Source organism: Rhea pennata, chromosome 1 (genome assembly GCF_028389875.1).
Source record: "Rhea pennata isolate bPtePen1 chromosome 1, bPtePen1.pri, whole genome shotgun sequence".
In the NCBI taxonomy this organism is placed as follows: Eukaryota; Metazoa; Chordata; class Aves; order Rheiformes; family Rheidae; genus Rhea; species Rhea pennata.
In genome coordinates this window covers 15931415-15958462 of record NC_084663.1, presented here as the reverse complement: position 1 = coordinate 15958462, position 27048 = coordinate 15931415, and the positions used below count along the sequence as shown (strand labels likewise).

The following is a 27048-nucleotide window of genomic DNA, read 5'->3' as shown; positions in this document are numbered from 1 at the left end:
AATTAGATTTGCCTCCAACAAGGAGACATGGAGATGGGCTAGTGGAGCAGCAGATACTAGTCTGCCTTTAATCGGGACACTTTGTCCTAATTTATTTACTTTGAGCAAAACGCAGTCACGCTGCGGTTTCAGCCAAAGCAGAGTGTTTTTGCTGTTGGATGATGCTGAGAGCTAGGCAGGGTCGAGCAGAGCGTGGACCGCAGCGGAGGGTGTCCTTTGCGTTTTCCCCGAAAGCCGTGTGCTCACTCTCATCCCGCCTCCGGTCCTCCCTAGAGAAGTCTGTCCCTTTGTCCAAAGCCAAAGGGTGATAATTTATAGCCCGGCTCTCTCCAAAGGGTGTGGGAATACATGAAGAGACATCCTGAAGTGATAGATACAGTGACATTTCCTTACATTTTATCTTTTTCTGCTAAAACAATTTCCTTAGGAATGCACAGGATGTTGCTTTATAGAGGGAACTATTCATGGACGCAGATGTATGTGAAACAGGAAGTTTGGTGTCAAAGATTCACATGTTCTGGTGCCTCTCATTGGCTTTGTACAGAGAGTAGCATATTAAAAAAATAACCTCTGTCTCAGACTGAAGGGAATAGTCACATTGATTTACTATGTTTAATGTCAGTAGATAAGTAGGAGCTTTGCTGTTTAGTGACGCTCTACTTGATAGCCAGGGTCTGCTTTTAAAATGTTGCCCTGATCAGTGGTTTGGTTTGGCCTGGCACAAATCTGTCAATCTATTCAATAATGAAATTATCACTCAGGCTGGGCAGGTAATATAGCGGTTAGCTATACACCATTGCATGTAAATCTTACTGCTATAAATACGATGCGAAAGTCATTAGAGCACGAGTTATGTCCTGCCTTGGTGACCATAATACTTCTGGTTTGGGTGAACTAAATATTGTAGCTGGTCAATGGCTTACTTGCAGCAAGTTTTTAAATGTAGTTGTCCAGTAAGTGGATGAATTGGTGCAGTGTTGTTATTTTGTTATACTGTATTGTTAAGGAGAAAGGCACCAGGGTGCACAAACGAGTTTTTAAAGGAGAATTTATGTTCTCCAGGATGCAGACGATGTATGTAGCGACCCAGGAGTGATCTGTCAACACCGACCCACCGGGGCAGGCGCTCCAGTGGGGCTCAGTACCTACTTTGGTGGCTACTGCTGTGGGAATATTCGCATCTAATTTGTCATCTCTGTCCCCTGTCACTGCAGGGAGTCAGCATAGTAGAGCGGCAGTACACGCAGGAGCGCACGCCATCCTGGACTGGCGCCGGGTTTGTGCGCGTCCCGGAGGGGGCCTACCTGGAGTTTTACATCGACAACGTCCCCTACTCCATGGAGTACGAGATCCTGGTTCGCTACGAGCCGCAGGTGGGCCGGCGTGTCGGAGCGAGGCGCCCTCGCGGCGGCGCGGGCTGTCCTGGCGTGTGCTGGGACTCCTTCCCAGCGCGACAACCGGAGCTCGGGGCAGCGCCCAAAATGCATGCGAGTCCTCAGGGGTTATTGCTGTCGCTGGTGTTACTTGCTTTGCAATTTTAATTTCCATCATGATGGTGGTGTTTTAACTGTGCTGATGGTATGCATACTGTTTAATGAGTGAGTTAAAAGTGATGTGTCCCTTCAGGGCAGATTACACTGTAAATTTGGCATCAACCAGGCAGGCTGGGTGGGAACGGGGTTATGTGGCTTAAGGAGACAAATTGCCTGCCTTGCCTATCGAGCGCTCGCAGCCAGGAGTTTGCAAGCAGCCAGTTTTGGCTGTGGATAATTTGCAAGTGGGAGGTGAGGAGAAGAACCTTAGGTGAAGAGAAAATCCTTGCCTGGAGCTTGGTGTGCACCACGACTGCCACGCACGGCTTCGCGCTCTCCCTGGTGCTCTCGGCAGCTCACAGCCCTTGCTTCGTGCTGATGGGTTTTCTTTTTTCCCTCAGTTGCCGGATCAGTGGGAAAAAGCCGTTGTCACCGTGTCGCGGCCGGGCAAGATCCCCACGGGTAGCCGCTGTGGCAACACTGTTCCTGATGATGACAACCAGGTCGTCTCGCTGTCACCCGGCTCCAGGTCAGTATAACTGGAAGGGCCTGAAAGAGAAAACCTTTCAAAAATCACCAGATGGCAAATTTGCCAAAAGCAGGCAGCCAAACCCTGCTGGATGAGTCTGTCAAACTAATTTCAGTCCATTTGCAACAAGTGTTTTCAGTTTACCATTGCCTCTATGAAAATGAGTGAAATTTAATGTCAAACATTTAAAATGTATATTTTATTTTGCATCAGTAGATGCCAAGCTTTTAAGCTTTTCATGATGGTCCAATTTGCTTTGTTCATTTGGTAAATGAAAAAAAAAATCAGTATTCGCCAGTGAGTGATTGTTGATGTGATTCTTCCCATCGCCGACCAGCTTTTCCGGTTCTGGTTTACCCAAGCGTGCAAACCGCCCTTTCCGTGTTGTACTGCTTGTTCTCTCCGTTCTTGGCTGCTTTCTCTTATCTCAACTGCGTTACAGGGCCACCTGAACAGTTTTATGGCACTGGACATTGGGTGTAAGACTTGTTTCCTGTTCCCAACACAGATACGTAGTTCTCCCCCGCCCGGTGTGCTTTGAAAAGGGCCTGAATTACACAATTCGCCTGGAACTGCCCCAGTACTCCTCGGTGGACACCGAGATGGAGAGCCCCTACACGCTCATCGACTCTGTGAGTAGAAGTTACCTTGGGGATGCTCCGATGCCAGGCAGGGTATTTGACATCCTGAAAGCTGGCTTCTCTTCTGCAGTGTGTCCATGTAAATCCAAAGGAATCGGTTTTATAAAGTTGTCACTTATGGCTAAATCTAGATTTTTATTGAAAATTTAAACCAGCATAAACTTCTTCAGTCTCAAAGTGTGCATTGTTTTTCGGTTAAGAGGCTTGTGCTTTATTTTACAGGACTGTAGTAGCTCCACAGAGCTGAACTTTTACAGTAGTTTCTGTGGAAAGGCTAATGTGTGCAGTGTGTGTCATGAATATCAAACTATTTTCCTGAATGAAAGAATAAAATATGAGAATTTGGTAGATACTAGAAACTATTACACAAAAAGGTGCAAAAATTCTATCATTTCCCTGCCAAATTCTGTCTGGTTATTTGCTTTTTTGCTAAGAAAGGATGATAAGAAGCGGGATAATAGTGAAATTTTACAAAACTGGTGACAGTATTTATAAATAGTGACATTTTGTTATTGTAAAAATTGTTTCGTAGCTCGTTCTCATGCCGTACTGCAAGTCACTGGACATATTCACGGTGGGAGGCTCGGGCGAAGATGTGGTCACGAACAGCGCTTGGGAAACTTTCCAGAGATACCGGTGCCTGGAGAACAGCCGGAGCGTTGTGAAGACCCCGATGACGGATGTCTGCAAGAACATCATCTTCAGCATTTCTGCTCTCTTGCATGAGACCGCATTATGTATGTACCTGCTGAATGTTGGGGGGTGGTGGTGGTGATGGTGATGACGTCCTGTGTTGCGGGGGGTGGTACTGACCTCTCGCACTGCTTCTCCCCGCTCAGCGTGCCAGTGCGACCCTCAGGGCTCGCTGAGCTCGGTGTGTGACCCCAGCGGAGGACAGTGCCAGTGCCGTCCCAACGTCGTCGGAAGACAGTGCGACAGATGCGCTCCGGGCACCTTCGGCTTTGGCCCCAGCGGATGCAGGTGTACGTTAAACTTTCAACTCCGAAGCCGGTGGCGTGGTGTGGCGGGAGGGAGGGGGCCGTCCCTGAGGCTTGCCTATGCGATGCTCCCGAAGATGTCTTGTGTTCTTCATAATCACGGACATCCGATGCAAAATACCCTGTGCTTAGGCTCCCGCGGTTTTGAGGCTGGTCCTTCGGGCCGTTTTGCTGAGACAAAACCCTCGCTGGCGTGCGGCCGGGCTTTGCCGAAGCCAGCAGAAAAGGGACCGCTGTTGTTGCAGCTTGCGAGTGCCATCTGCGAGGCTCTTACAACGCCTTCTGCGACGCGGAGACGGGCCAGTGCCGCTGCTTCCCCGGGGTGTACGGGCGGCAGTGCGACCGCTGCCTGCCCGGCTTCTGGGGCTTCCCCAGCTGCCAGCCCTGCCACTGCAACGGCCACGCGGACCACTGCGACCCGCACACCGGCGCCTGCCACGGCTGCCGCGACCACACGGCGGGCCACAGCTGCGAGAGGTACCGCGCGCCCCGCGCCGCGCCGCCGGCCCCGGGGTCCCCGGCGGGTCCCCGCGGGCACCCACGGGAAAAAACCGTGGACATCGGTGAAATGGGAGGCGATTGGGCTGTGCATGCGGCAGCCCCCTCGGGGGGTCCTGTGACCCCGCGTCCTGCGCTTGCAAACCCCTTTTCCCTTAGTGGACAGGGAAAAGGCAGCGCGTCGCTGGCGAGTGGGACGCGCGGCTCGTGGCTCTGTCCTGGGGCAGCTCCTGGGGGTGACGCCGAGGGGGGAGCCTGCAGCTTTGCAGGTGGTGCCAGGCTCCTGGGCCATCCCGCAGCAGTGAGGGCAGCGGGCGGCCGCTTCCTGGTGAAATGCAGGGTATCTTTAAAGAGGCCACCAAAGCTCACGAGTTCGCACGCCCTGCTGTGTTATGGGACTGGAAAGGGTGCATGGGGCAGGTCCCAGGCCCCGGTGCTTGGTCCCCGGGCTTGGCCGCAGCCCTGGGGACAGCAGAGGACCATGGAGCGGGAACACGGTCTTCCCCAGGGGTTGGCTGCGTGGCCAGATGCCAGAGCCCGTGTCGCGGTACCCCAGAGGCTTCAGCGCGGATCTCTTGGCCTCTGGCGGGGTTTGAAGGTTGGAGCATCCGCAGTCACTGCATTGCTTTGCCCGTTTGCCTGCATGTCCTGCATGCTGTGTACCCCTCGTGTAGGTGCCTGGCTGGCTACTACGGAGACCCTGTCCTGGGATCGGGCGATCACTGCCGCCCTTGTCCTTGCCCCGACGGCCCCGAAAGCGGACGCCAGTTTGCCAGCGGCTGCTACCAGGATCCAGTCACGCTGCAAGTCGTGTGCGTCTGTAACGCGGGATACATAGGTATGGGCTTCGTACACGGAGCCAGCTGGGTTTTCACCTCGTAGTGGGAAGGAAATACGTGTTCGGGGGTTGTCAGACGTGACCAGAGTGCCAGCATCACTGTCGTGCTGTCGGAGGTGGAGGGGGCACCTTGAACGCGCGGGCTCCCGGCTCGCCCGGGTGGTCCTGGCTCCACGCGCCTCTTGGTGACGGCCGCCCAGCTGGGACGACGGGCGCTAGCAGAGGTGGACGGGGCGGCCGCGAAGCCGAGGGGACGGGCTTGCAGGCAGGCAGCGCTGGGCGGTGGGGCTCTGCGCGTGCTGGGGTGCTCCTGAGCCGTTGCAATCCCCTGTTCTGACGCGGTCCAATTAACTTCCTCCTGCTTAATATCCTTCGTTATCCCGTGGCGGTCTTGCCCCTTTACGGAGCTGTCGCGGCGTTTGTCCGTTGGAACAGGGAGCCGGTGCGATGAGTGCGCGTCCGGCTTCTTCGGGAGCCCCGACGAGGTCGGCGGCGCCTGCCGGCCCTGCCAGTGCAACGGCAACATCGACGCCGCCGACCCCGAGGCCTGCGACAAGAGGACGGGGACGTGCGTGAAGTGCCTGTACCACACGGAGGGCGAAAACTGCCACCTCTGCAAACAGGGCTACTACGGCAGCGCCCTGCAGCAGGACTGCCGCAGTGAGTGGCGGCCGGGGCCCCCCGGCGCGGGCGCGCGGGCCTTCCAGCGCGGGCGCGGGCGCTGCCTGGACGGGGCGAGCTGCGAGCTGCGAGCTGCTCGGGTCTGCGTGCGCCTTCGCGGGCTCGCAGAGGCGGTTGCCCCCGGAGCACCGGGGGTTTTGCAGCGCGAGGGCGGCGTCCTCGGGAGCTGGGGCAGGGCGGCGGGGGGGGGGGGGTCGGCGGCGCCGTCCGGGCCGACGCTCTGAGCGGCGGCCGCTTGCCTTGCAGAGTGCGTGTGCAACGCCCTGGGCACGGCGCGGGAGCACTGCGACGGCTCGGGGAGCTGCCGGTGCGAGGCGGCCACGGGGCAGTGCCGGTGCCTGCCCGGCGTGGTGGGGCGCGCCTGCGACCGCTGCGCCCCCCACACGTGGCACCTGGCCAGCGGCGCCGGCTGCGAGCCCTGCGCCTGCGACGCCGCCCGCTCCCTCGGGCCCGCCTGCAACGAGGTAAGGGGGGCGGCGAGGCCGCGCGCCGCCGGGCTCCGGCGCCCGGAGCCGCCCCGGCCCCGCTGCGGCGGGGAGGGCCGGCGGCCGCGCGCCCCGCCGTAACCCGGCTCGTGCCCCGGGGCCGCGCTGGGAGAGGCCGCGGGCGCAGCCCGGCGCGGGGCGGGCGCTGAGCGTGCCGCCTTCCTCTCCGCGGCAGTTCACGGGGCAGTGCCAGTGCATGCCGGGCTTCGGAGGCCGGACCTGCCGGGAGTGCCAGGAGCTCTTCTGGGGAGACCCCAGCGTGGAGTGCCGAGGTGAGTCGCGGCCGTGCGCCCGCCGCGGGCCCGAGGGCCTGGCCGCTTTGGAAATCACCCGGGGGCCGATGGCCGGGCGCGGCGTCCTCTCCGCTGACGGGTGGGACGCCCTTCCCCGAGCAGCGCCGTCCCGCAGCGCCCCACGGCATCCCCAGGCCTGCAGCGAGGAAGCTTTGGGTAGCGTCCTCCTTAACGTTTTGGTGCCTACGTTGAGGAGGTGCAGAGAAGCATGCCGAGTCTGGGGCCTGCCTGCTGAAGGGGGATGCAGCAGAGTCCCCGCAAGAGCCTGGCATGAGATTTGCGTAATTTGTTTTATGGCTTATTGGGCCGTTATTTATAAACAAATGTATAGAAACTAACTCTTCAGCTTTTACTCTGTGATGCTGCCAGGTAAACCAACGTGGTAAGGAAATATTTTAAGCAAAGAATTTGGGTTTGAGAATTAGTCTGAAAATATATTTCCTTTGTCTTTTGATTTTACGTAGTAGAAGACTCCTGTCAATATTTTTTTTCTTGTTAGGGAGAATATGGTCAGGAAATAGAGTTTTTGATTTAGAAGATTTTCCTGCTATTTCAGATGAAAATAGAGATTGGAGACCATACAGCTAGTCAGTTGTAGCTATATATAACAAAACAGAGCAGCATAAAGCTAATTGTTTAGAAAACTGGATTCTGTCTGTCCTTTCGTTATAAACAAGTCTGTTCATTAGCTGGAAAAGAAACTTCAAACACTGTCCAGACCAGAACAAACTTGTATCTCTGATCTGTTTAAATAGGCGTCTTTGCCAGGAGGTTTGCAGTAGATTAAGGTATTTTTTCCTGCAGGGAGGAATGTGCTTGCTGAGGTCTTTAATAAATCCTTCACAATAGAGATACCTTGGAGCCCATTATCCAGATAGGAAGGTCACAGGTACTTGGTTAGTGCTGAAGATGAAAGGACTGTGGAATTGTCTTGGTTGCTGAGCACTTACTACGTTTCTTCCAAGCAAGCTGGCATTTTGGCTGAAGCTGTGTGTGTTCTTCTTCTTCAGTCTCCTAGAGCCCCAGGCAGGAGGTGTCTCTCAGTATCAGCTGTCTCCATCAAAGTTTATTGATAAAAGTCCATCTGCATACCTTATTGGCAAGATTTTGCTGCATACTGGCATGTCTGACCTTTCGTTTAGTTTCTGCTGTCTTTTGAACATGTGGAAACATGCTTTTTAATGTTTCTGAAGAAAAAAAAAAGAGCAGATATTATTCAGAACCTATTTCTTCTGTGAAAGCACCGAGTTGCCCTTCTGCCTCCGAGTGACCCAAGAGACATGCTCAGGTGGAAATGCTGATCTGCCTTTGGACGGCATCTGCAGAAGGTGTCTGGAGCGTGGTGACTGCCGGTGCCTGGGGCTGAGCTGTGGGAACCTGTGGCACAGCTCCCGAGACAGGCTCCACGTGCGAGCTTGCTCTTGGAGCACATCCAGCCCAACGGCATTGCGGGAATCTCTGCTGGGAGAGTTCCTTCCTGCGCCCTCTCCAGTCTTGCCTTGGCAGCCTCTGAGGGAGAGAAAACACCTCATCTCAGCCTTAGTTTATTCTCTGGCTGATGGAAGAGTGATGTTCAGATCAGCATAAATATAACTTGGGTTCCCAGCTCTGCGCAGGAAGCAAGCAGCTTTCCGTGGTAAATGGTATGCAGAGCTAACCAGAAAAGCTGTTTAAGGAGTTGCAGGGCAATGCCCATGGCACAAAGGTTCAGTGTGGTCAGTGGCCAAGATTAAGCTGGAATTGAGACAAAAGGGAGTTTGTCATGAAGATTTAGCCTTTGCTCAGTGTGGGCAGGCTCCAGCTCTGCTGGGGGACACAGATAACCCTGGACGTGGAACCTGCTCCAAATGGCACTCTCATTCTGTCCCTAAAAGCTGACAAAGTCACGTTTTCCACCACATTTATGAAGAAAGCACAAACTGATCTGGATCTGGAGTTGTGAGAGAACTCTGAACCGTGTGAGTATTTGATGAGTGGTCTCCTTTGCTAGCACTGATGTCTGCTGAGATGTGGACACCAGGTGATCTATGCTGAGGAGTGGACACCAGGCCCAGGATCCTCCACTGCTCAGTGCAGAAGGTTGAAGGTTGCATGGTGCAGCAGTCAAGGAATGCTCATGTCTGACCTCCTCACAGCAGATCTTCAGCCTGTAGCCACTGATAGACACCAAGTCCCACTGAGAAATAGGAGAGATTCTGTACTCTCTGCAGTGGTGTGACAGATGCCCTTTCAAATTTTTTAATTAGTTAAAAAAAGGAAAAAATGGTTGGAGGCTGAGACTTTCAAAACTACTGATTTCTGAATTCTCTGCATCTGAGCACTTGCCTGGAAATGATTCGGAGAGGGGCGTAAATCACAACTTCTTAACGACCCCATCTGTTTATATGCAGCCTGGATTGGGGCCACAGCTGGTGGGCAGCAGCTGCTTTGAGAGCCGTGGCCCATGTGCACGTGAAGCGGCAGTCCGTCCCTGAGTGCCGCTTCCTCGGTGCGGCATATTATCATCACACTATGCAGGGGCCTCGTGCAGCCTGGCGTGAAGCGGGGGCTCGTGCGCGCAGAAGTGCCTGAGAACGTGCTGCAGAGAGCACACGAGTCTGTAGGATCTTGGAGAATGCTTACCTTGCATTTTCAAAAGCACAATTAATTACTCGTTTAATTTCACGTTATTCTGAAAAACAGAGTAAGAGGAGCACAGAAGACAGGGAGAATGCCCAGCATGCCTCTTTCTCAGCCTCGTGCAGGTCCTGATGAGGATTACACTGAGCAGAAGCTAAGCTGCGGCTCTGCCGGAAGCGTGGTCTGCACGGGCGTCAGGTCTGGGAGATGCTTCTGGCTGTTGTTTAATCTGGGAGCTACGTGCAACTCTGGGTGAGCATGCACATGAATGTGTCCATGTGCAAAAAACTCCTTGCTAAGGTAGTAAATAATAGGATTACACGTTTCATCCAAGTCAAGTCTCCCAGGCATTCTCCTGGAGCTTTTCCAAAGCCTGGCAACCAGAGTGCAGGACTCGGCATGCTGAGCTGTACTCTAATCTCAACCCTCAGAGCACATTCCTAGCAGAAGTCTCTAAGCGCCAGAGAAGCCTCTGAGATGTAGCAGCATTGCACATCCAGCTTGAACAGTGCACTTGCTTAGTATGGTATTTCTGAAGCATATATGAGTCGTATAAAGGAGGTGGTGACTTTACTATATTATTTTAATAAATAGAACCATCAGAACAGATCGCAGTTAGTAAAAGATGCTGTGTGAGACTGAAAGCTGGGCTCTATCGCTCTATCCCCCTCCTTTAGATGAAGCAAATGTCATCATTTTTCTGTGCAGAAGTTGAGTATCGAGCCCTATCGTAAGAACTAGAATTTAATTGAACTAAGATGGAAAGGTGAAATTTTTATCAAGTAGTTATAGACTGTGGCAGAAAGTTGCTTCTCTTAGTTTTAAGTCTTTGTTGAGCAGCCGGTGCTGAAGTACTTGCTCACTGGAAATTATCCTGTTGTTAGCGAAGAATAGGCTTCGTTGTCCTAATTTAGACATCTGAGTCTTAAACTCGTTATGTAGGCTCCTTTTATAGGTGGCGGGAGAGAAAAAAAGAGAGATCAGCAGCTGTTCTATCTCCTTTAGACATGCCGTAAGTGTTTAGAATACGTCAGACAAATTCTGTGCTAAGAGTATTATAATTTGCACTTGACTTTCCTAATTTTAATGGATATGCAGTCTTAAAATATAGTCGTATATATTGGCTGTTTCCAGAAAATTACTCTTTTGGCAAGGTCTATTAGCGCGTTAAAATGCTGCGCAACTCTTCTAAATCTTAGCTGGCATCTTATCGTAACACACATACTGAAAATATAATGCTGAGGAGTTAGCCATGTGCTCAGAGTGTAATTTGAATCAATAGCTGATTATTCAGAAGAAATTTGCCAACACTGCAAAACTTTCAACCTTACAAATTGCTGAATGGTTTTATCATCATCATGGCTCACTACCACCAGGAAATGATGCCAGGAAGTCGTGTTTGCACAGACCTATTGTTACTTGCCTGTGGAGGGTGTAAAAGATTTGATGCTCTCCATTGCCAGCTTTAAGCAGTAAAGAAAATACTTCTGCAAAAATAATTTCCATTCTGTTCTGTGAAGGATCATATATGACACTTGTACCTAGCCTCCTGCAATACGACATTAAATGACATGGTTGTGTTCAGCCTTTTCAGTATCTCTTACGTCATCTCAGCTGTAGTATCAGCCAGTGGCACACCTTAGCTTAAATTTAGCAGTATGAAAATATGCTGCATATAAAAATCATAATAGTTTAAAAAATGGAAATGAGTTCTAAATATTTCTGATTCTATGACTTGCAAGGAAAGGTACAGAAGCTGTCAGAGTAAGTGAAAGATAAAGCTGTATATACATCTTTGTAAGCTTGAAGCAAACCACTCCGAGTTGTTGCATGCTTCATTGGAGTTTCTTCCCTTAGGTGTCTACCAGGGTAAATTCAGTAAACACACGTGGGTGTTGCTTTTATCTTTGAGATCAGGAAAGAATTTGCTAAAAGCAAAATGCAATGATGAAGATGGTGTCAAAATTACCCGTGGACGCTGTGTGTGCGCATGTGCATGAGTGCATGTGCATTTGTGAATAAATGATTCTACAAATTATCTTTGCTAATTAGTAGATCTTATTAAACATTTGATTAGAAAATTTTCCTATCAAAAATATGATTTCATTTAAATCAGAGTATAGCACAGAAGAATGTCATATTGAATTAAGCACTGAGTTAAAGAAAACAGTACACTCAGTTCCAGACTGATGTTTCAGAACAGTAACTGATTGTTTAACTTAGAAAATGCCTTATTGAAACCCTTCAAATCTTCGGCTGCTAATTTCAAAAGAAGACTTTGCCCTTCACTATTTAATTTTCTGTGGGAGGTACTTGAGCTTCCTCCTCTGCTTCCCCAGGCAGGATTTGATCCTTGTCTAACATTCATCTTCGGAGCAAGCCACCCGCTCTGCCTTGACTTGTTCTTGCGCCCTTCTGTGTCCGGGGATAATAATCAGCCGTTTGTCTTGAAGGCCAGTTCTTCACATCCAATTTCTAAATCTCTCATATTAAACTCAGCATCTGTGTGGTTTTACAGTGCAGAGTGAACCATCTTTCCCAATTTCTGGACACACAAGCACAGGGATGGTGTTTAAAAGGAGCTTACAGGATTGTATGTATTTTTCCCTATTACAATTTTGCTCAGTCTTGTATAAAGCTGTTGCTAGCAACTGGATAATGATCTGCAATACTCCTTTATCCCTAGATGTACCTGCCTGTTTCTTGTTCTTCTTGGGGAAAATTAGATGACCAGGCACAAGATTAGATGTGATACAGCTACAGATATTCAAGTGTTAGTTCAGATTTGTGAATGCAGATTAGAGCTGAAACCTCCAGAGCCAAGGGATACGCTGAAGGATTTGAGAAGATGTGTTTCCTTTAGTGTGTTTGAGTACCTCAGAAACAAAACTACCATAGCAGATGGCATCATTAATGCTAAAATGAGTGAGACTTGACTCACCTGATGGCCCTAGGAGTGGCTAGAGTTCAATCTTGACCTTGTTGTAGGGCTCATTGCCCCTTAAAGGAGGAGCTGGAGGGGCAAAAGCTCCAAAGTAACTAGAAGAGAGTTTGGTTTTAGTGCTTTGGGCATGGTGTAATTGGCATCATTTCCTGGTGGTAGTGAGTCATGATGATGATAAAACCATTCAGCAATTTGTAAGGTTGAAAGTTTTGCAGTGTTAGCAAATTTCTTCTGAATAATCAGCTATTGATTCAAAATAGCATTAGTGCTATTTTGAGCAGGTAACATGAATCAGGAAGTCTCATGTTTTCATATACCAGTTTATTTGCAGTAGTAATTAAATGTCACATGAATCCTTTTGATGGAGGTGTGTCCACCATCACAGATGTGTGGCTCAGCACATGGTTATTCTTTTGTGAGCTACGTGCCAGTCTTGTGGTAGCCCTTTACAGCCTGTACCAGCTAGGAGGTTCTCATCTCCTTTTCTGTGGAGCGAGCCTCCCGCTGTCACCGGGGCTTTTGTCCCTTCAGGAGGAGGCACTGCCATGTTTGTTGCAAGGGTTGGTGCCCCAAAATCGTGGGGATGCCAATGTGTTCCTCAATACCTAGGCAGCATTTTGTAGCTTTTGCTCAGGGTTGCTTACCTGCTCGCAGTAGCTGGCATGCAAAATTTACATTTATAAGATGAGGGGTTTGTTCACTGGGTGTGAGCAGTGATGCTTTTTGAGGATTTCAGAAACACTTCAGTCAGTATCATGGTAAGAAATTGTGGGCTCTTGCTAGAGAGACCAGACCATGGATATGTAGAAATGCCTCCCAAATTTTCAAAATGGAAACAAAATCTCCTGTTTTGTCTTACTGCAGTCCCAAGGAAGACTTGTTCTTGTTTCCCTTTAAACTGAGTGATTTCACTTAAAAATAGAGATGAAATTATCTTCAGTTTGACCTTTTGGTTTGGGAGATGGTGCAGTCCTATGAACAGTTAATGACTTGGGACAAAAAGAGAAAGTGTGAAACCCACATGGTTGAAAGCTAATTTATGTATGTTGGAGGCACGCTCTTGAGCTAATGCAGAGCCAGCATCCCCTCCTTCTGTGCTTGCAAGAGAATCCTGAAACAGAGAAATAATCCATCATAATTTTTCCATCATCTGCTTTGCACGATTTTCTCATGAGTCCCACAAAGCTCAGTTTGAGGGAATTCTAGAAATCTGATGATTCTTCCAACTGCTGCGCTGTATTTAGAATAAATTACTTCTTTGTTATTACCCTCTCCCTACGGGCAGCTGTGGAGTTTGGATTTTGACTTTGCAAATGAGTTAGTACTGAGTAGAATAGATGTTAGTAAATTCCCTTCTCCCCATCCCCAGCATTTTCTGGCTCCGGAGATTTTGGAATCCACATTATCATGTAAATGTTAGTGAGGTCTTGTCATCTGCCCTCCCCCAATTCGCAGGTATTCAGGAGCAGAATTACCAAAAGACTGGTAATTTTCACTTTGGGGTGGTTTTTTTTCAACTTTAAGCTTTTTAAATCTGCAAGTAAATGTCGTGATCTGGTTTGCCAGCAACAAGTATTCGTGTAACGTGATCAGATCCTGAGATCCTTGAGAAAACCGCACCCTGTTTGCCCTCCCCCCCCCCCGTGCCGTGGAATTTGGACAATTTGCCATCACAGCGAGGCCTTGGCCGCTGCCGGAAGGGTTAACTGGCCTCCTTCGAGCAGGAGCTCGACAGTTTGCCTGCGGGGAGCATATCCCATGGCAAGCTGACTACTTAAGCACTTTCGATGTAAAGTAAAAACAATCTCTTGTGTCAGAGTGTAATTCGAAGGACAAAGGAGCATTTTGCTCGACCGCGCGGGCAGCAGAAGTTATTTCTGTCCCTCGCCTATCCGGCCCGCGTCGCACAAGAGAGTCATTTTGTCGCCGAGCGGCCGCGGCTCTGCGAGTAACTGTTTTAAGCGCAGACGCTGAAGCCAGCCATGCGCAGTCCTGAGACGTGCTTTGTGCCCTGCCCTTTCCAGTGGTCCTTCCCAACGTGCTCGGGGTGTCTGCATTGATTTACGGACCATTTTGGACCATGCATTTGTGTTAACATCTTTCAAGGGTGCCTGGTAAATTAATGTGTAAGTGACGGCTTTAATCGGGCGTTACAGTCCTTTTCTTGGTCTGAGGTTTATTACACCATGATGGTTGGTAGATGACCCCCTGCATAGTTGCAAGGCCTCTTTTTTTGTTCTCTGCTGCCATCTTTTTAGCAAAAACTTTGCAGGTTGGTGTTTGCTTCTGCTGCTTGTGTCATTAGGGAGGAGAACAGGTCAAGTGGAAACTGCTTCTCCGGGCAGTGTTAGGGTGTGCAAAGTGTGGCTGTGCTTTTAAAAATGACAGTGTGTGGGTACATTAATTGAGTAACTTCTCTTCATAGTGGGTTAGTGCCAAGTAAATGCATATTTCTTCTAGAAGCCTGTTAGGAAAGGGTGTTGCCCAAACCTTATCGTTTCCTTTTGGCAGGCCACCTGAGGCTGCTGGGTCTTACCTGCCTAGCATATAAAAGTAGGCATGTGTTTATAGTTACAAAAGTAAAATAAAAGTTCATTTCAGGAAGGTGTAGATACTACCTCTGATGTAGGGAGATGACTGATGAATAGATGAAGCTATTAATGAGTGCCACTGTTGCTTGACCATGACAAGCTATGTGTGTAGCCCCTCTTGGTCTTTAGCACCCATGTCAGCAGTGACACCCATCTTTCTCCTCTTTTCCCCAGGGTCACTGGTTGTCACTCTTCTTTGTTTTGCTTTTTTCTTTCTTCTGTTTTTCTGCCTCTTGTGTCCCCAAAGCATGAGCCTGGTGTGCAGGTGCCAGCCAAGACTCGGGGCCGCGATTGCCCCTGCACTGCCTGAGCTCGTGCCCCACCTCCACGCTGGAGCTCTCGCGACGGCTCTTAACCCATAAAATTGCTGTACGCTTCTTTGAAGCCACATAATCTTTTAGTATCCACAGTGACCTGAGTCTGCTGCTGCTGCCTTGTAAAGAGCTGTTCCCTTTCATCTTGCCTGCTGTGGGGAGGGCAGGGGGCTGTTTGCTTTTTAATCCAGCACCTGCTGGATTGCTCATTTACCCCCAATTCTGTGCTGGAGAGGAGAGTGAAGCTTTTGTTTCTTTTTCACCTTTTCTATTCTGCTCATATTTTTCTTTTCTTTTTTTAAACTCTCTGCTGTGTGCCTATTTGTTATTTCTTTTCCAGGCTGGAAAGCCTTACTCTGCTGACTCTTCAAAATAGGAACGGAACTGGGATTTTTGCCTCCAGTCCCTCTCAAATTGACATCCCAGCCATGCTCCGCTGTTGCATCTGTCTCCGAGATGTGCAAACCAGACACTCTGCATCGCCCTAGATTTATTTCCTAATATCTCTCCCCTTTTTACACTCAGCCCTGGTTCTCCCATGCCCAAGCACGCATCAGCTGCTTTGTAATCTATATGCGGACCACTTCTATATTCCTTTCAGTGCTTACTTACAACTTGGTGCTTTCTCTTTTCTCCCCACCACCTTCACAGTTGTTTGCCCATCCCCAGCCTTTAAGACTTTTTTTCCCTTTCTCTCCTTGCAGCATGCGATTGCAACCCTCAAGGCATCCAGACGCCCCAGTGTGACCGCGCCACGGGACAGTGCATCTGCAACGAAGGGGTGGAAGGGCCGCGCTGCGACAAGTGCAGCCGGGGCTACTCGGGCTTCTTCCCCAATTGCGTGCCGTGCCACCAGTGCTTCGCCCTCTGGGACGTGGTCATCAGTGAGCTGGCCAACAGGACCCAACAGTTCCTGGACAGGGCTAACGCCCTGAAAGTCACAGGTGTCACCGGCCCGTACCAGCAGACGCTCAACACCCTGGAGGAGAAACTCAGTGAAATTAAAACCATCATAGCTCAAAATCCGGCTGCCGAGCCCCTGAAAAACATTGGCGATCTCTTTGAGGAAGCAGAGTGAGTACTGGGGCCCTGTGTTAAAGCCTACGAGAGAAGGTAGCTTGTGCTTTTGGAGGTCGGGGCGGCCAACCATCCGGTTGTATCACGGATGCTTTCTAGCTGTGCGTGCAACTGTTAGCGCTCGCTTGCGCAGAGTTAAATGGGCCGCACAGAGCAAAGCAGAGAGGATTAAAGCACGAATGTCTCAGTTACAGATATGCCTCTGCCCTACAACTCCCCACACTGGATGGAGAGCTGTGGCTGCTCTTGCCCTTGGGTCTGTGGGTACCAAGGACAGTCAGAGCAGCTGCTGAGCTGCTTTCGCTGACATATATGCACATACTGTGTCTCAGGAGCTGCTCTTGCTCCTCTCAAGCAGTAGAGCAGAAGGAAGTATTGGGCTTTGTAGGACTGCAGGAAAGGAACAGGCTCTTGAGCTAATGAATGAGGAGATGAAAATCGACCTAGAGATTAAAAACTGCCCAATTCTTTCAGAATGAGGAAACACTTTGGGTTTGGTGGGATCACCCTGGGAATAACTTGCTATGCCCAGTAGTGCTGCCCTGAAGGATATAGTTGCCTTTCCTTTTAGGGTTGTCCCACAAACAAAAACCTGCTCTGTGGTCTACTAAGACCATGCTGAATGCTGAGAGCAGGCAGTTTTTCTGCATAACTCTGGAGAAACGGCTGGTGAGGAGGGTTGTAGGCAGACGAGTTAAAAGAATTCATTGTGTTAAAACCAAGGCTTTTTTTTTCCCCCCCATTTTACTGAAGTTCAAATCTGTCCCATGAGTTCATAGTAATCAAAACTGCATTTGTAGCTGTGTGGGATGGGAAGCAAATTATGTATGGATCATAGTAGTCAACTCTGACCTGTGCAGTTGCCATGATACGAGAGCATTACAGCAGCGCTCTGGAATCTGCCTCCAGTTAATCTTACACAAAGCAGCTGTTTTCTGAGCAATTTGGTGCTTTGAGTTTATAAATGTGCTGTAGATTAAAAAGTAGTTGTGTGTGATAAAGGAGACAAAACCCGTATTCTAGGTAGGCGTGTTGTTACAAATCATTTACAGCTCCATCGAGGGAGGACAGGTCGTGCTGTGGGAGAAGCGCAGTGCAGCTCGAACCACTGGTCTTCGCTGAAGTAGAGTGCTGAGGCTAACAGCCCTCTGCTTTTACATCCTGTCGCCCCTGTTTTACAGAAAGCTGACAGCAGATGTTACAGTTAAGATAGCTGACGTAGAAGAAAGCCTTTCAGCCTTAGTCCTGAAAAGCAATAGCACAGATGCTGATCTGAGCGCACTGGAGACCGATGCCAAGAGCCTGGACCGTGTCGTTAAGGAGCTCGCGGAACAGCTGGAGTTCATCAAGATCTCCGATGTGCGGGGTGAGTGTCCTCCGGACAGCGGCATAGCCGAGGATTTAACCTGTGTGTGGTTCAAATACCAGGTTAATCTTCTAACTTGCAATGAATCTGCTGTCCCTGGGAGGTCAGCTCCTTTCTGTGTATTAGCAGAGGTGCTGATGCAGCCGGAGGTTTGTATTGCCCCTCACCCCTTCCCTATCCCTCTGTGCACTGCCAAGCTGGCTCAGCTCTTGGCGTGCTGGGTTGCCTGGGAGTCTCTTCATTAAGACACTGTAGCCCAGGCACAAAGGCTGAGAGGGCAGCAGATCCCATGATACACCTGCACGTTTTGCTCTTTCCTCCTTTTGTTCAATTGCTTATTCTGTTTGGAAAAAACACCTGGGTCTTTACGATGATGAGCACGCCGCAAGGGCCCAGTTGTTAGCGGCAGTTGAGGCTTGCCGGCCCACTGGCACATTCAGGCAAGTCACGGAGTGGAAATTTGCTGGAGATGGAGGAATGTTACCAAAGAAGGGCTTGGGAAGTTTTGAAAGCTGACTTTGTTCCAACTTGAAACAAAGGAGTTTTAAAAAAAAAATTTTTCCTGCTTTGCAGGAAGTCTGAGTTTGTTTCCAGTGCACATGGGATTTCCCAGAGCGAGGCGACTGGGATGCAGAAACCAGGGAGTCCCTGACTTGTGGCAGGCTGCGCCGTGGGGCAGCCCCCTCTGCAGAGTGCAGCCACCCAGGGCCCTGGCCCATCACAGGGCCTCTCCAGGGCTTTTCTGGAGTTAACAGCGCTGCTTTCATAAATCAGTGTCTTTCGTCAGGCAGTTGTTTCTTGGGAGAGCTCTCACCAGTTTCCAAGCAGTGACTCCATAAGCAAGACATCCCGGGGCAGGCAACAAGGGCTAAGTGAAGTGAATCCTTAGGAAAGAGGCCATTACCCTGTAGGCAACAACCTAGAGGGTTGGATCCTCTTTTTTCCCCTCAAAGCAAGCAGAATTAAATCATTAGGTCAGAGAAATTTAAATTCCAGCAAACGTCATACACTCAATTTAGCAAAAAAAATTAGTTGTTTATTATTTCTTTTCTCATGATAGGCTGAATGCTGTCATCCCTACGATAGCACTGAGCACAAATGCAAAGGCGAGCGTTTCATTTAACTTGCCATTTAGCTAGATAAAAGAATAGGCCAACCCAGACATGTCATCCAGCAACCTCCATGATATAAATTACTTGGCATTACTGACCAAATTGCTGAGGTGCTCAGTCTGATTTCTGCAGGAGCCTTGGACAGTATCACCAAGTACTTCCAGATGTCCCTTGAGGCAGAGGACAGGGTCAATGCCTCCACCGTTTACTCCGGCAGCGTGGTGGAAGTGTCAGCGCAAACGCGCCGGGAGGTGGAAGACTTGATCAACGAGAGGGAGGCCCAGTTCAAGGAGAAGCAGGAGGAGCAGTCGCGGCTGCTCGACGAACTGGCGGGCAAGCTGCAAAGCCTGGATCTCTCCGAAGTCGCTGAGAAGGTATGCGGCCAAGATTAGTTTGGATAAAACCTCCAGCAAAACTGAAGGCGGGTTTGTGAAGAAATGACAGGGAGGGGACAAACTGTTTAGAGCTGGACAGCGTGAGATGCGCGGTTTGTTCGTGGAGAACGCATGTTTCTTGGGTTCTAGGGCATTCTGTGAGCCTGAACGGGGCTGTTCAATCTGTGGGCGCTGAGGGACCTGCTGGCTTTCAGGCATCAGCCCGTCACATAGGTCTCCTCGCCAGACCCGGTGGTGCAGCCATCGTTTCATCATCCCTCCAGCCGAGCTCCTGAGCGCAGCGGTTCGCCGAGCCTGCTGGAGCGAGGCTCTGCCTCGGCTGCCCTCGCTCACGCGCCTGCTCTCGCCAGGCTCCTTCCTTCCCAGGCGCTGCCTGCTCGGCCGCGCGCGCCGCCAGCCTCTTTGCTCTCCCTCCGCCGCCGCGCTGCGTGCCCGGCGGGGACGCGGGCCGCCGTCGCGCTCCGCAGGCGGCGGCCGCAGCCGCTCGGCTTCCCCGGGGAGCTGCTTGGCCGCGAGGCAGCGGTTAGCGACCAGCGCCTGGCACGGGGAGCACCGCGCGGGGCTGGGGGACTCGCCAGCTCTCCGTCCGGCTGGAACCGTCCCTTAGCAACTCCGTAGTCCAAACAACTGCCCCAGGAGTGACTGAAGTACAAAAGCCCCCGATCGAAACAGGTTTTCTGTGAGAGCAAGTCCTGTGACAGCAATTCACAATAGTTTTTTAAAAAAGTGTTTTGGAAAGACCAAATCAGAACAAACTTTAGGGGAAAGGAAAGCGGACAGTTTGAAAGGGGAACTTTTTCTTTTCTTGGACCTCCCCTAACAACTGCATTTCAGCTTCTTTTTTCTCTTTTTTTTCCCCCTATTTCTAGAGAACTAGAGCAAAGTAAAAGGTACAGAACATTTTCTTCCCTACTTGAGAAAATAGCTAAATAGTTTTTCCCCCAGCAGCGGGAAGGTTGCTTTCTAGGTGGAAGCTGCTACTGGTGCCTCCCTTCTGTCTGCAAACAAAGCTGGGGGCAGCTTTTCCGTGAAAGACCATGCTCAGGAAAACACAGGACAGTAAAGCCTAGGCCAGACTTCCCTCGTGACCTCCAGCTACCTCTGCCTCACAGGGCTGGCTCTCTGCAACCCCGAGCTGAAGGGAGGGGGTGGGTTGGAGGTGGCAGAAGGATGAGGAAGGTTGCCCCGATGTGGACGCGGTGCAGGGAGCCCCTTCTGCTGGAGCTCTGCTGCAGCTCCCTGCTCCACCCCGTCGCAGCTCAGTGGTGGAAATAAGCTGCAGCTCCTGCCCTTGCCTCCTCCTGTCCACTGCAGACGTGCGGAGCTCCCGCGGGACTGTCGTGCGCCGAATCCGAGTGCGGCGGGTTGAACTGCCGAACCGCCGAGGGACAGAAGAAGTGTGGGGGACCTGGCTGTAACGGGCTGGTGACCGTAGCGCACAACGCCTGGCAGAAAGCCATGGATTTTGACAGAGACATCCTCAGTGCCTTAGCAGAAGTTGAGCAACTCTCCAAACTGGTAATACGCCAAATCAGTTTTTAGATATTAAAAAAGAAATTCTTCTAGCTGCAACACAAGTTTAGACACTAATTGACAAAATATGTGCCTGGCTTACTTCAAAATGTTTCTGTTTGGTTGCGTAACCTCATTGTACTTTTAAAGCTCCTTGGAAAATGAGCTTGTTAAAATGAAGCTTCATGCATAACTCTAAACATTAGCCTGAGTTGTTTAAACTAACATTGGTGTTGTGGATTGTGGCCAGCTTTCAGAAGTGTTCTGTGAGTTTTTATGAGGAAAAACATTTCTCATTACTATTACCTCTGACTCCAACTGAATTTTTGTTGTAAAACAGGCCTTAAAGTATAAGCAAATATGAAATCAAGCCCTCTGTTTTTACACCGCCAGGTTTCTGAGGCAAAACAGAGAGCAGATGAAGCAAAACAAAATGCCCAGGAAGTTCTGCTCAAAACCAACACTACAAAAGAACAAGTGGACAGAAGCAATGAAGATCTGAGAAACCTCATTAAACAGATCAGAGACTTCCTAATGCGTAAAAACCTTACACTTAAATTACCTGTTTTAATTTTGCATTTGTGAAAACCCTGTCCGTGTTCTTGACTCATCCTGCAAGGGTGAGTTCCCCTTTTTCAACCAGCCTTAATGTCTATGATGAAATCCTGAAACCAGAGAAAACCAAGACAATGGGAAAGTGAGGCCAAGCTGCGGAGTCTTATTCTGCTGGTTTCAGCCAGGACTGTTGTGCTGCAGCAGTTTGCCAACTCAGTTCCTAAGCTCTGGCTAGAAAGACAAAGTACTATTAAAGGGAAGGAAAGTTGGAAGCTCCAAGTTTATCTCTCAGCAAGTAGGTAAAGGTTAATTAAGGGCCTTGCTCACTAGTGAGCTGCAGCATGGCAAACCCATTCCGTCCCTGTTTGCACAAGGCTGAGTATACTGTTAGTTCAAATACGTTTATGTGCAGCTGTTGGCTTAGTTTCCTGCAGGCTTTTGTCTCCTCCCCACAGCCCCAGCACAGTGTGGCTAATCACCAAGCGCTTCAGGGCCACCACTTCTGCCAGGCCTCTGAGAGGGAAGTTTTACCCTAAGAAAGCAATTTAAAACCCTCTATTTCCTGCAAGTCCTGGGAAGAAGTTCTCCCATTATTTTAAGGAGTAGTCAGACAAGCATTTTGAGTGCCAAGACTTGACAGCGGCCTCCAGGAATCTTTCACTCACATCTTTGTCCTTTGTGTCGTTCTGCTAGAAGACAGTGCTGACCTGGACAGCATCGAGGCAGTAGCTAACGAAGTGCTGAACATGGAGATGCCAAGCACTCCCCAGCAGCTACACGCTCTGACGGAAGATATTCGTGAGCGCGTAGAAAGTCTTTCTGATGTCGAGGTCATTCTCCAGCAGAGTGCTGGGGACATTGCCAGAGCAGAAATGCTGTTGGAAGAAGCTAAAAAAGCGAGGTATGCAACCCTATTCCAGGTTTTCAGTCACCAACACCTTGAATGAGATTTAATTGCTTTCTGTCAGAAAATGCTGAGTTTAACTTATTCCAGATAGAGAGTCCCTATTAAAGGGGAAAAAAAATCACCCTCTAATATACTAGTTCTTTCCGATGCCAAAGTGAATGTATTTTTAGTGTGCGTGTATTTTTGCTCTACAGCAAAGGTGCAACAGATGTTAAAGTCACTGCAGACATGGTGAAAGCAGCACTGGAAGAAGCTGAAAAAGCTCAAAATGCAGCTGAAAAAGCCATCAAACAAGCTGATGAAGATATTAAAGGAACTCAAGACCTGCTGACCTCAGTGAGTCCTTACTGAGTATATAAGATATACAAACAGCACTAGGTCTAATACTTAGAAACCAGTGTCAGCTTGTCCAGGGAAGGCACTTAAATACCACAAATCAAAGACTGCATTCAGATGAATCTAAACCATTCTTGCCTCCACATAAGCTTTTTAAGTTAGTAGGTCAGATGCTAGAGGCTATTTTGCACTTACAGAAAAGGCTTTTCTCATCCCATATCCTGCACTACAGAAGTGAAATGAGCAGAATTGTAGCCCTGTAACCAGTGTGGCAAGATCCCCAGAAAGTCATTCTTATCAAGCACGTTGTGGTAATATATTGGTTATACTGGCATCTTCAAGGAGCCACGCTTTCAATGTCATCCACCACTGCAGCATGAGATTGCTTAAAAAAAGAGAGAGAGAAGTGATATTATCAGATAGTATATTTAGAGATGTCAACAGATATTCATAGCCCTAATGCCACCATAGTGCTGTACCATGAAAACTGGAGAGCTTGGAAGATATGCAGCCTCCCAAGTTCATTATTAAATGATAGAGTCAGATATCTGAAGTTCAGTCTGCTGATTGATTAGGTGGCTCTTACCTCTGTGTAACACAACTAAGTTATTTTAACTAGTTGTTCCCTAATGGTCTTTGTAGCCGCATATTATCTTTAAGGTTGGCTCTTTGACTGCAATGAGTCATTTGCAACAGCAGTAAAATACTGCTTTTTATCTCAGCTCTATGGACATGAACTAATTAGAGTTGATTGGGGCTTACTCGGAAAGCGTAGTATTGTATCCAGTATCTTTTTGAAAACGCAACTATTGTCCATCTTCTTGGTTAGATTGAATCGGAAAATGCAGCATCTGAAGAAACACTGACCAATGCTACCTTACGCCTGTTTAAGCTAGAAAGGAGTGTTGAAGATCTTAAACAAAAGGCTACTACAAATTCAGAGAATGTGAACAATATAGAACAAAAAATTGACGTTGCAAAGAAAAATGCTGAAGAAGTTAAACAGGTGAGAAATTTGGGAAATATTCTAAGGGAAAATCAGCAATATTCACATCATCTTAGGTTTGGCTAGGGATACATCAGTGACTATGATTGATCCAGTTCATTTCCTGGTGAAATCACAGGAGCAATGGGGGGTAGCTTAATACACTTAAAGATAGCTATTTTTCACTTGCTCTGCTGCCAACTGCATGGAGAAACCAGTATTAGGAAGTTGTCAGGTTCTAAAATAGTAGCAGGAAATATATCTTGCTGTCACACTGCCAGTCTGTCATTGTTTTTGTCCCTCAGCTTTACTATCTGCTACAGATACAAGCTTTTTTTTTCTTTTTTTTTTCCTTCTTTCTTTTTCTTTTTTTTCCCTTCTGTAAAGGACTTGCAGTGAAGTAAGTGACAAGAAAAGTCCTTGGCTCCATCTAAAACCAGAGTCATTTTTAAGTATCAAAGAGGATGAAAAAGTCCCTTTAAGACTGTATGGCATCTCTCCCACTTCTGCTGTTCACCTTCGTAATACCAAAAGAATGTTCGTTCATGAACAAAACAATTGACAAGTTTGTCGAAGGAAGTTGCATTGCTCCAATCTGTTGTCTATAGTTAAGCCCTCAGTCTCAAGAGAGCAGTTTTCTGCCAGGAGAAACACGTTATCCTTCCAGTCAGTTATTTGCAAGCAGAGTATTTCAAGGTGGCCATTAAGTAAACACAGGAGACTTGGAGTAGTGCTGCAGCTTGTGAACCTGCTTATTTGCTGAATTTGGGTCACTCTACTCCATAACCTTAGCCTTGTAGAGAAAACCACAGCAGAGAAGCTAACCAGGTATCTTCTCCAACACCTACCTGTATGTGAACAAGGCAGCTGTTCTCTTGTTACTGAAAGGGCATCAAGGGTATTCCTCCATAAAAGCGTTCAGCCAGAAGCAATGCCCATTGCTTATCATTACAGGCAGCTTTCCAGCTGTACTGGGGACCATGGCTTCCATTAGTGAAGAGTTGTACAATTATATCCTGTAAATCCTTCACAAATGCTAGTATTAAAGCTGTAGAACAGCCACAAATCTGCAAAAAGGACAGCGCATGAGCCTTTGCCCCAACTATTAAAGTCCTGAATATTCGAGTAGAAAACTGTTTCCACTTTAGTTAACTGAGCTGACAGTCCCTACTTTTGTCCTTATCCTGACTAGTAAAGTTAGACAGTGGAAATGTAAACTCTCCTTGGATATAGTCTTTTAAATGGCTCCACCTTGTGCTTGAATCCGGAACAACAGGTCCTCAATAACGAGCTGAACAGCAAGTATAAAACAGTTGAAGATCTCATTGCCAAAAAGACAGAAGAATCAGCTGATGCTAGGAGGAAAGCTAACATGTTGCAAGATGAAGCTAAAGCACTGTTGGCTCAAGCAAACAGCAAACTCCAGCTGCTCAAAGGTAAGTCTGCTCTGAGGTGAGAAGTCTTTTTTCTTAGAATACAAAGAAATATCATGCTGTTAAACTCATCAGCAGGAGGTGAAAACAACCCACAGAAGTTACTTGTCACTGAGGTTTGATCTGCTTACCTATTCTAATTGACACAGCATAGAATTTTGAATAAAAGACTTCAAAAGAAAGCTAAAACCTACAGTGAGCCCAAACCTCTGGTATGGCACCTAATTACTCAAAAGGAAGGGTTTAACAGAATAAAACTACCATGCTTTACAACCAGGCCAACCTACTGAGCAGCATTCAAAGCAGTCAACCTCTTCACAGCCTACCTAGGAGCTCTCCCACCCAAACAATAGCGCCCCCCCCCAGTCCCACCCCATCCTGGAAATCAGTTAAAACAAAAGGTAATTATGATACCTCACTTCCAGTTTACGTACTAATTGAACACTTACAGTTGCTAATAAAGTACACTGAAATAGGGGAGGGCAACCTGCTCTTAGCTGTCAGGGAGGAAGCTAAGTTTTCCTTCTGTTTTGCAAGGCCAGGAACCCATTCTGCTTCCCCTTAGCTGCTTTTGCAGTTACAGTGAGTCACACTAACAAGCCAAAACCTTCCAGTGTGCTGTAAAAGCCACCATAAAGAGTAACGGCAATTATTTTCACTATGAATCAAAGAATACTTTTGGATTTCCACTTACAGAAAGTTACGTCCTTGTTGCTTTATATCCCAGTATTAAGAAAACAAGAAGGTGCCAAAAATACAAAGGCTTTACATTTTTTTTTCCAGTCACATTCTCTTCCATAAGGAAATAAATTTGAATGGTAGTTTATCCATAATTATTTTACATTTTAATGTATTAAAACATCCCTGATGAAACTGTTTTTCCCTTCCTTTGCTGACAGACTTGGAGAATACATATGAGAACAACCAAAAAGTTTTGGAAGACAAAGCCAAGCAGCTGATGGAGCTGGAAGAGACAGTGCGCTCCCTCTTACAGACAATCAGCCAGAAAGTTGCTGTTTATAGCACTTGCTTATAGATGGGGACAGAAAATGCTTGATGAAAGGTGTTCAGGATGGGTTTTTACAAGTATTACACTAGCTCTTTTTTTGACATTACACTAAGACCTGATAAAAGGACCAGGTTTGATATTGACTTGTAAGTCACAGAACCAAAGACAAGTAATTTTTTGATGTTGAAAATAAACAGTACTTTTTTTAATCACTGCATGTACCTAGTATGACTCATTAACTGCCTTGCTGTTTTCAGTAGCCAAATGGTCAAATCAATTAATCCTTCAGCTTCTGCAAGTCTTGTTTTTAACCCAGGTAAGAGAATATCCTAATAAAATCTTGGCTCCAACTATATAACTCAAAATAAGGGTTCCAGTTACTGTGAAACACAGGATGGTCTCTTAAAACGTAGTTAAGAGCAAATAAAGATGTACTGCCCTTGGGTTGCTAGCTAGCATTTCCACCACCTAAATAAACTAAAAGGAGTATTCATCTGCTGTGTGATGTCTATTTAGGCTTAACACAAGCTTCATTGCACTGATTAGGAAACCCTTAATTTGTGAAGTGGAAAAAGAACAGCAGTAAAGGTGTGAGTGTGGTTTGTATTTCAAGCACCAAATTTATGTGATTAACCAAGCCTAGAGGCTCAAGTCTCTCTGAAAAAGAACAGTGTTTACAGCACACTTAATGTGAATCTGCTCTCTAAAGACAGCTTGTGCTTATCAAAGACACACATAGGAGTTAAGTGCGAGAGTAGCAGCCAGTCGTTCACCATTAGAACCAAATTATTTGTAGCTTATGACAATTGTACTGTTACTCTACCAATATTCACCAATTACATATGCACAGGTTAGCATCCTCCTCACTTGAACATGCATTTTTATATCCTGACTGCTAACTCAGACCTGAGGAATACAGCTGCATATATATTTTGACCAACAGCTATTCCTCCATGTAAAGCAAGCTACACTAATGTTAGCAAATGTTAGTTAGGCCAACTACGGCAGAATACAGCACCATCTAAGCAAAAGATGTCCAACACAGAAAGCGATTGCCATATTGGCATCATACTGGTTCACTAACGGTATATTTAGCATCTATTAAAAATACCATCTGCAAACTTTGCAACATCTAAACGTAACTGCTGTCAGCCCTCTTACAGGTGACTCAGTAGCTTATCTCATTTACCTTTAAAGGCACTTAACTGAGCCACAGAAGTGATGGAGAAGTAGCCATCAGAGGCCTTGAATTTTATTTTGAAGTGGCTGGGAGAAAATAGTTTCCAGTACAATTTCTGTACTGGAAAAAGTTGGTCAAAAGTTTCCAGATTTGACAAGAGCAAAATGAGACATGAGAACTTAAGAGTTGATTAACCTCAAGGAGGAGTTGCAGTAAGA

The 27048-nt window shown here is 48.0% G+C and overlaps 1 protein-coding gene across 2 annotated transcripts in view; it reads left to right on the top strand.

The window, feature by feature from the left end:
• The window catches only part of LAMB1 (laminin subunit beta 1), a 41144-nt gene extending 15001 nt beyond the window's left edge, over positions 1-26143 (top strand). Inside the window, exons 14-34 of one of the 2 annotated variants that reach the window (XM_062582375.1) lie at positions 1215-1373; positions 1934-2061; positions 2570-2693; positions 3235-3439; positions 3542-3685; positions 3946-4177; positions 4873-5036; positions 5472-5518; positions 5576-5696; positions 5964-6181; positions 6378-6474; positions 15668-16037; positions 17222-17406; positions 18651-18892; positions 20228-20431; positions 20819-20963; positions 21674-21881; positions 22082-22223; positions 23053-23229; positions 24485-24644; positions 25541-26143. In XM_062582375.1, coding sequence (XP_062438359.1) covers positions 1215-1373; positions 1934-2061; positions 2570-2693; positions 3235-3439; positions 3542-3685; positions 3946-4177; positions 4873-5036; positions 5472-5518; positions 5576-5696; positions 5964-6181; positions 6378-6474; positions 15668-16037; positions 17222-17406; positions 18651-18892; positions 20228-20431; positions 20819-20963; positions 21674-21881; positions 22082-22223; positions 23053-23229; positions 24485-24644; positions 25541-25677 — 3609 coding nt within the window. In that variant the 3' untranslated portion in view covers positions 25678-26143. Of the gene's footprint in view, positions 1-1214; positions 1374-1933; positions 2062-2569; positions 2694-3234; positions 3440-3541; positions 3686-3945; positions 4178-4872; positions 5037-5471; positions 5697-5963; positions 6182-6377; positions 6475-15667; positions 16038-17221; positions 17407-18650; positions 18893-20227; positions 20432-20818; positions 20964-21673; positions 21882-22081; positions 22224-23052; positions 23230-24484; positions 24645-25540 lie in introns of both variants that reach the window. The other variant, XM_062582365.1, reaches the window with a different exon arrangement.
• The last annotated feature ends 905 nt before the right edge of the window (positions 26144-27048 follow it).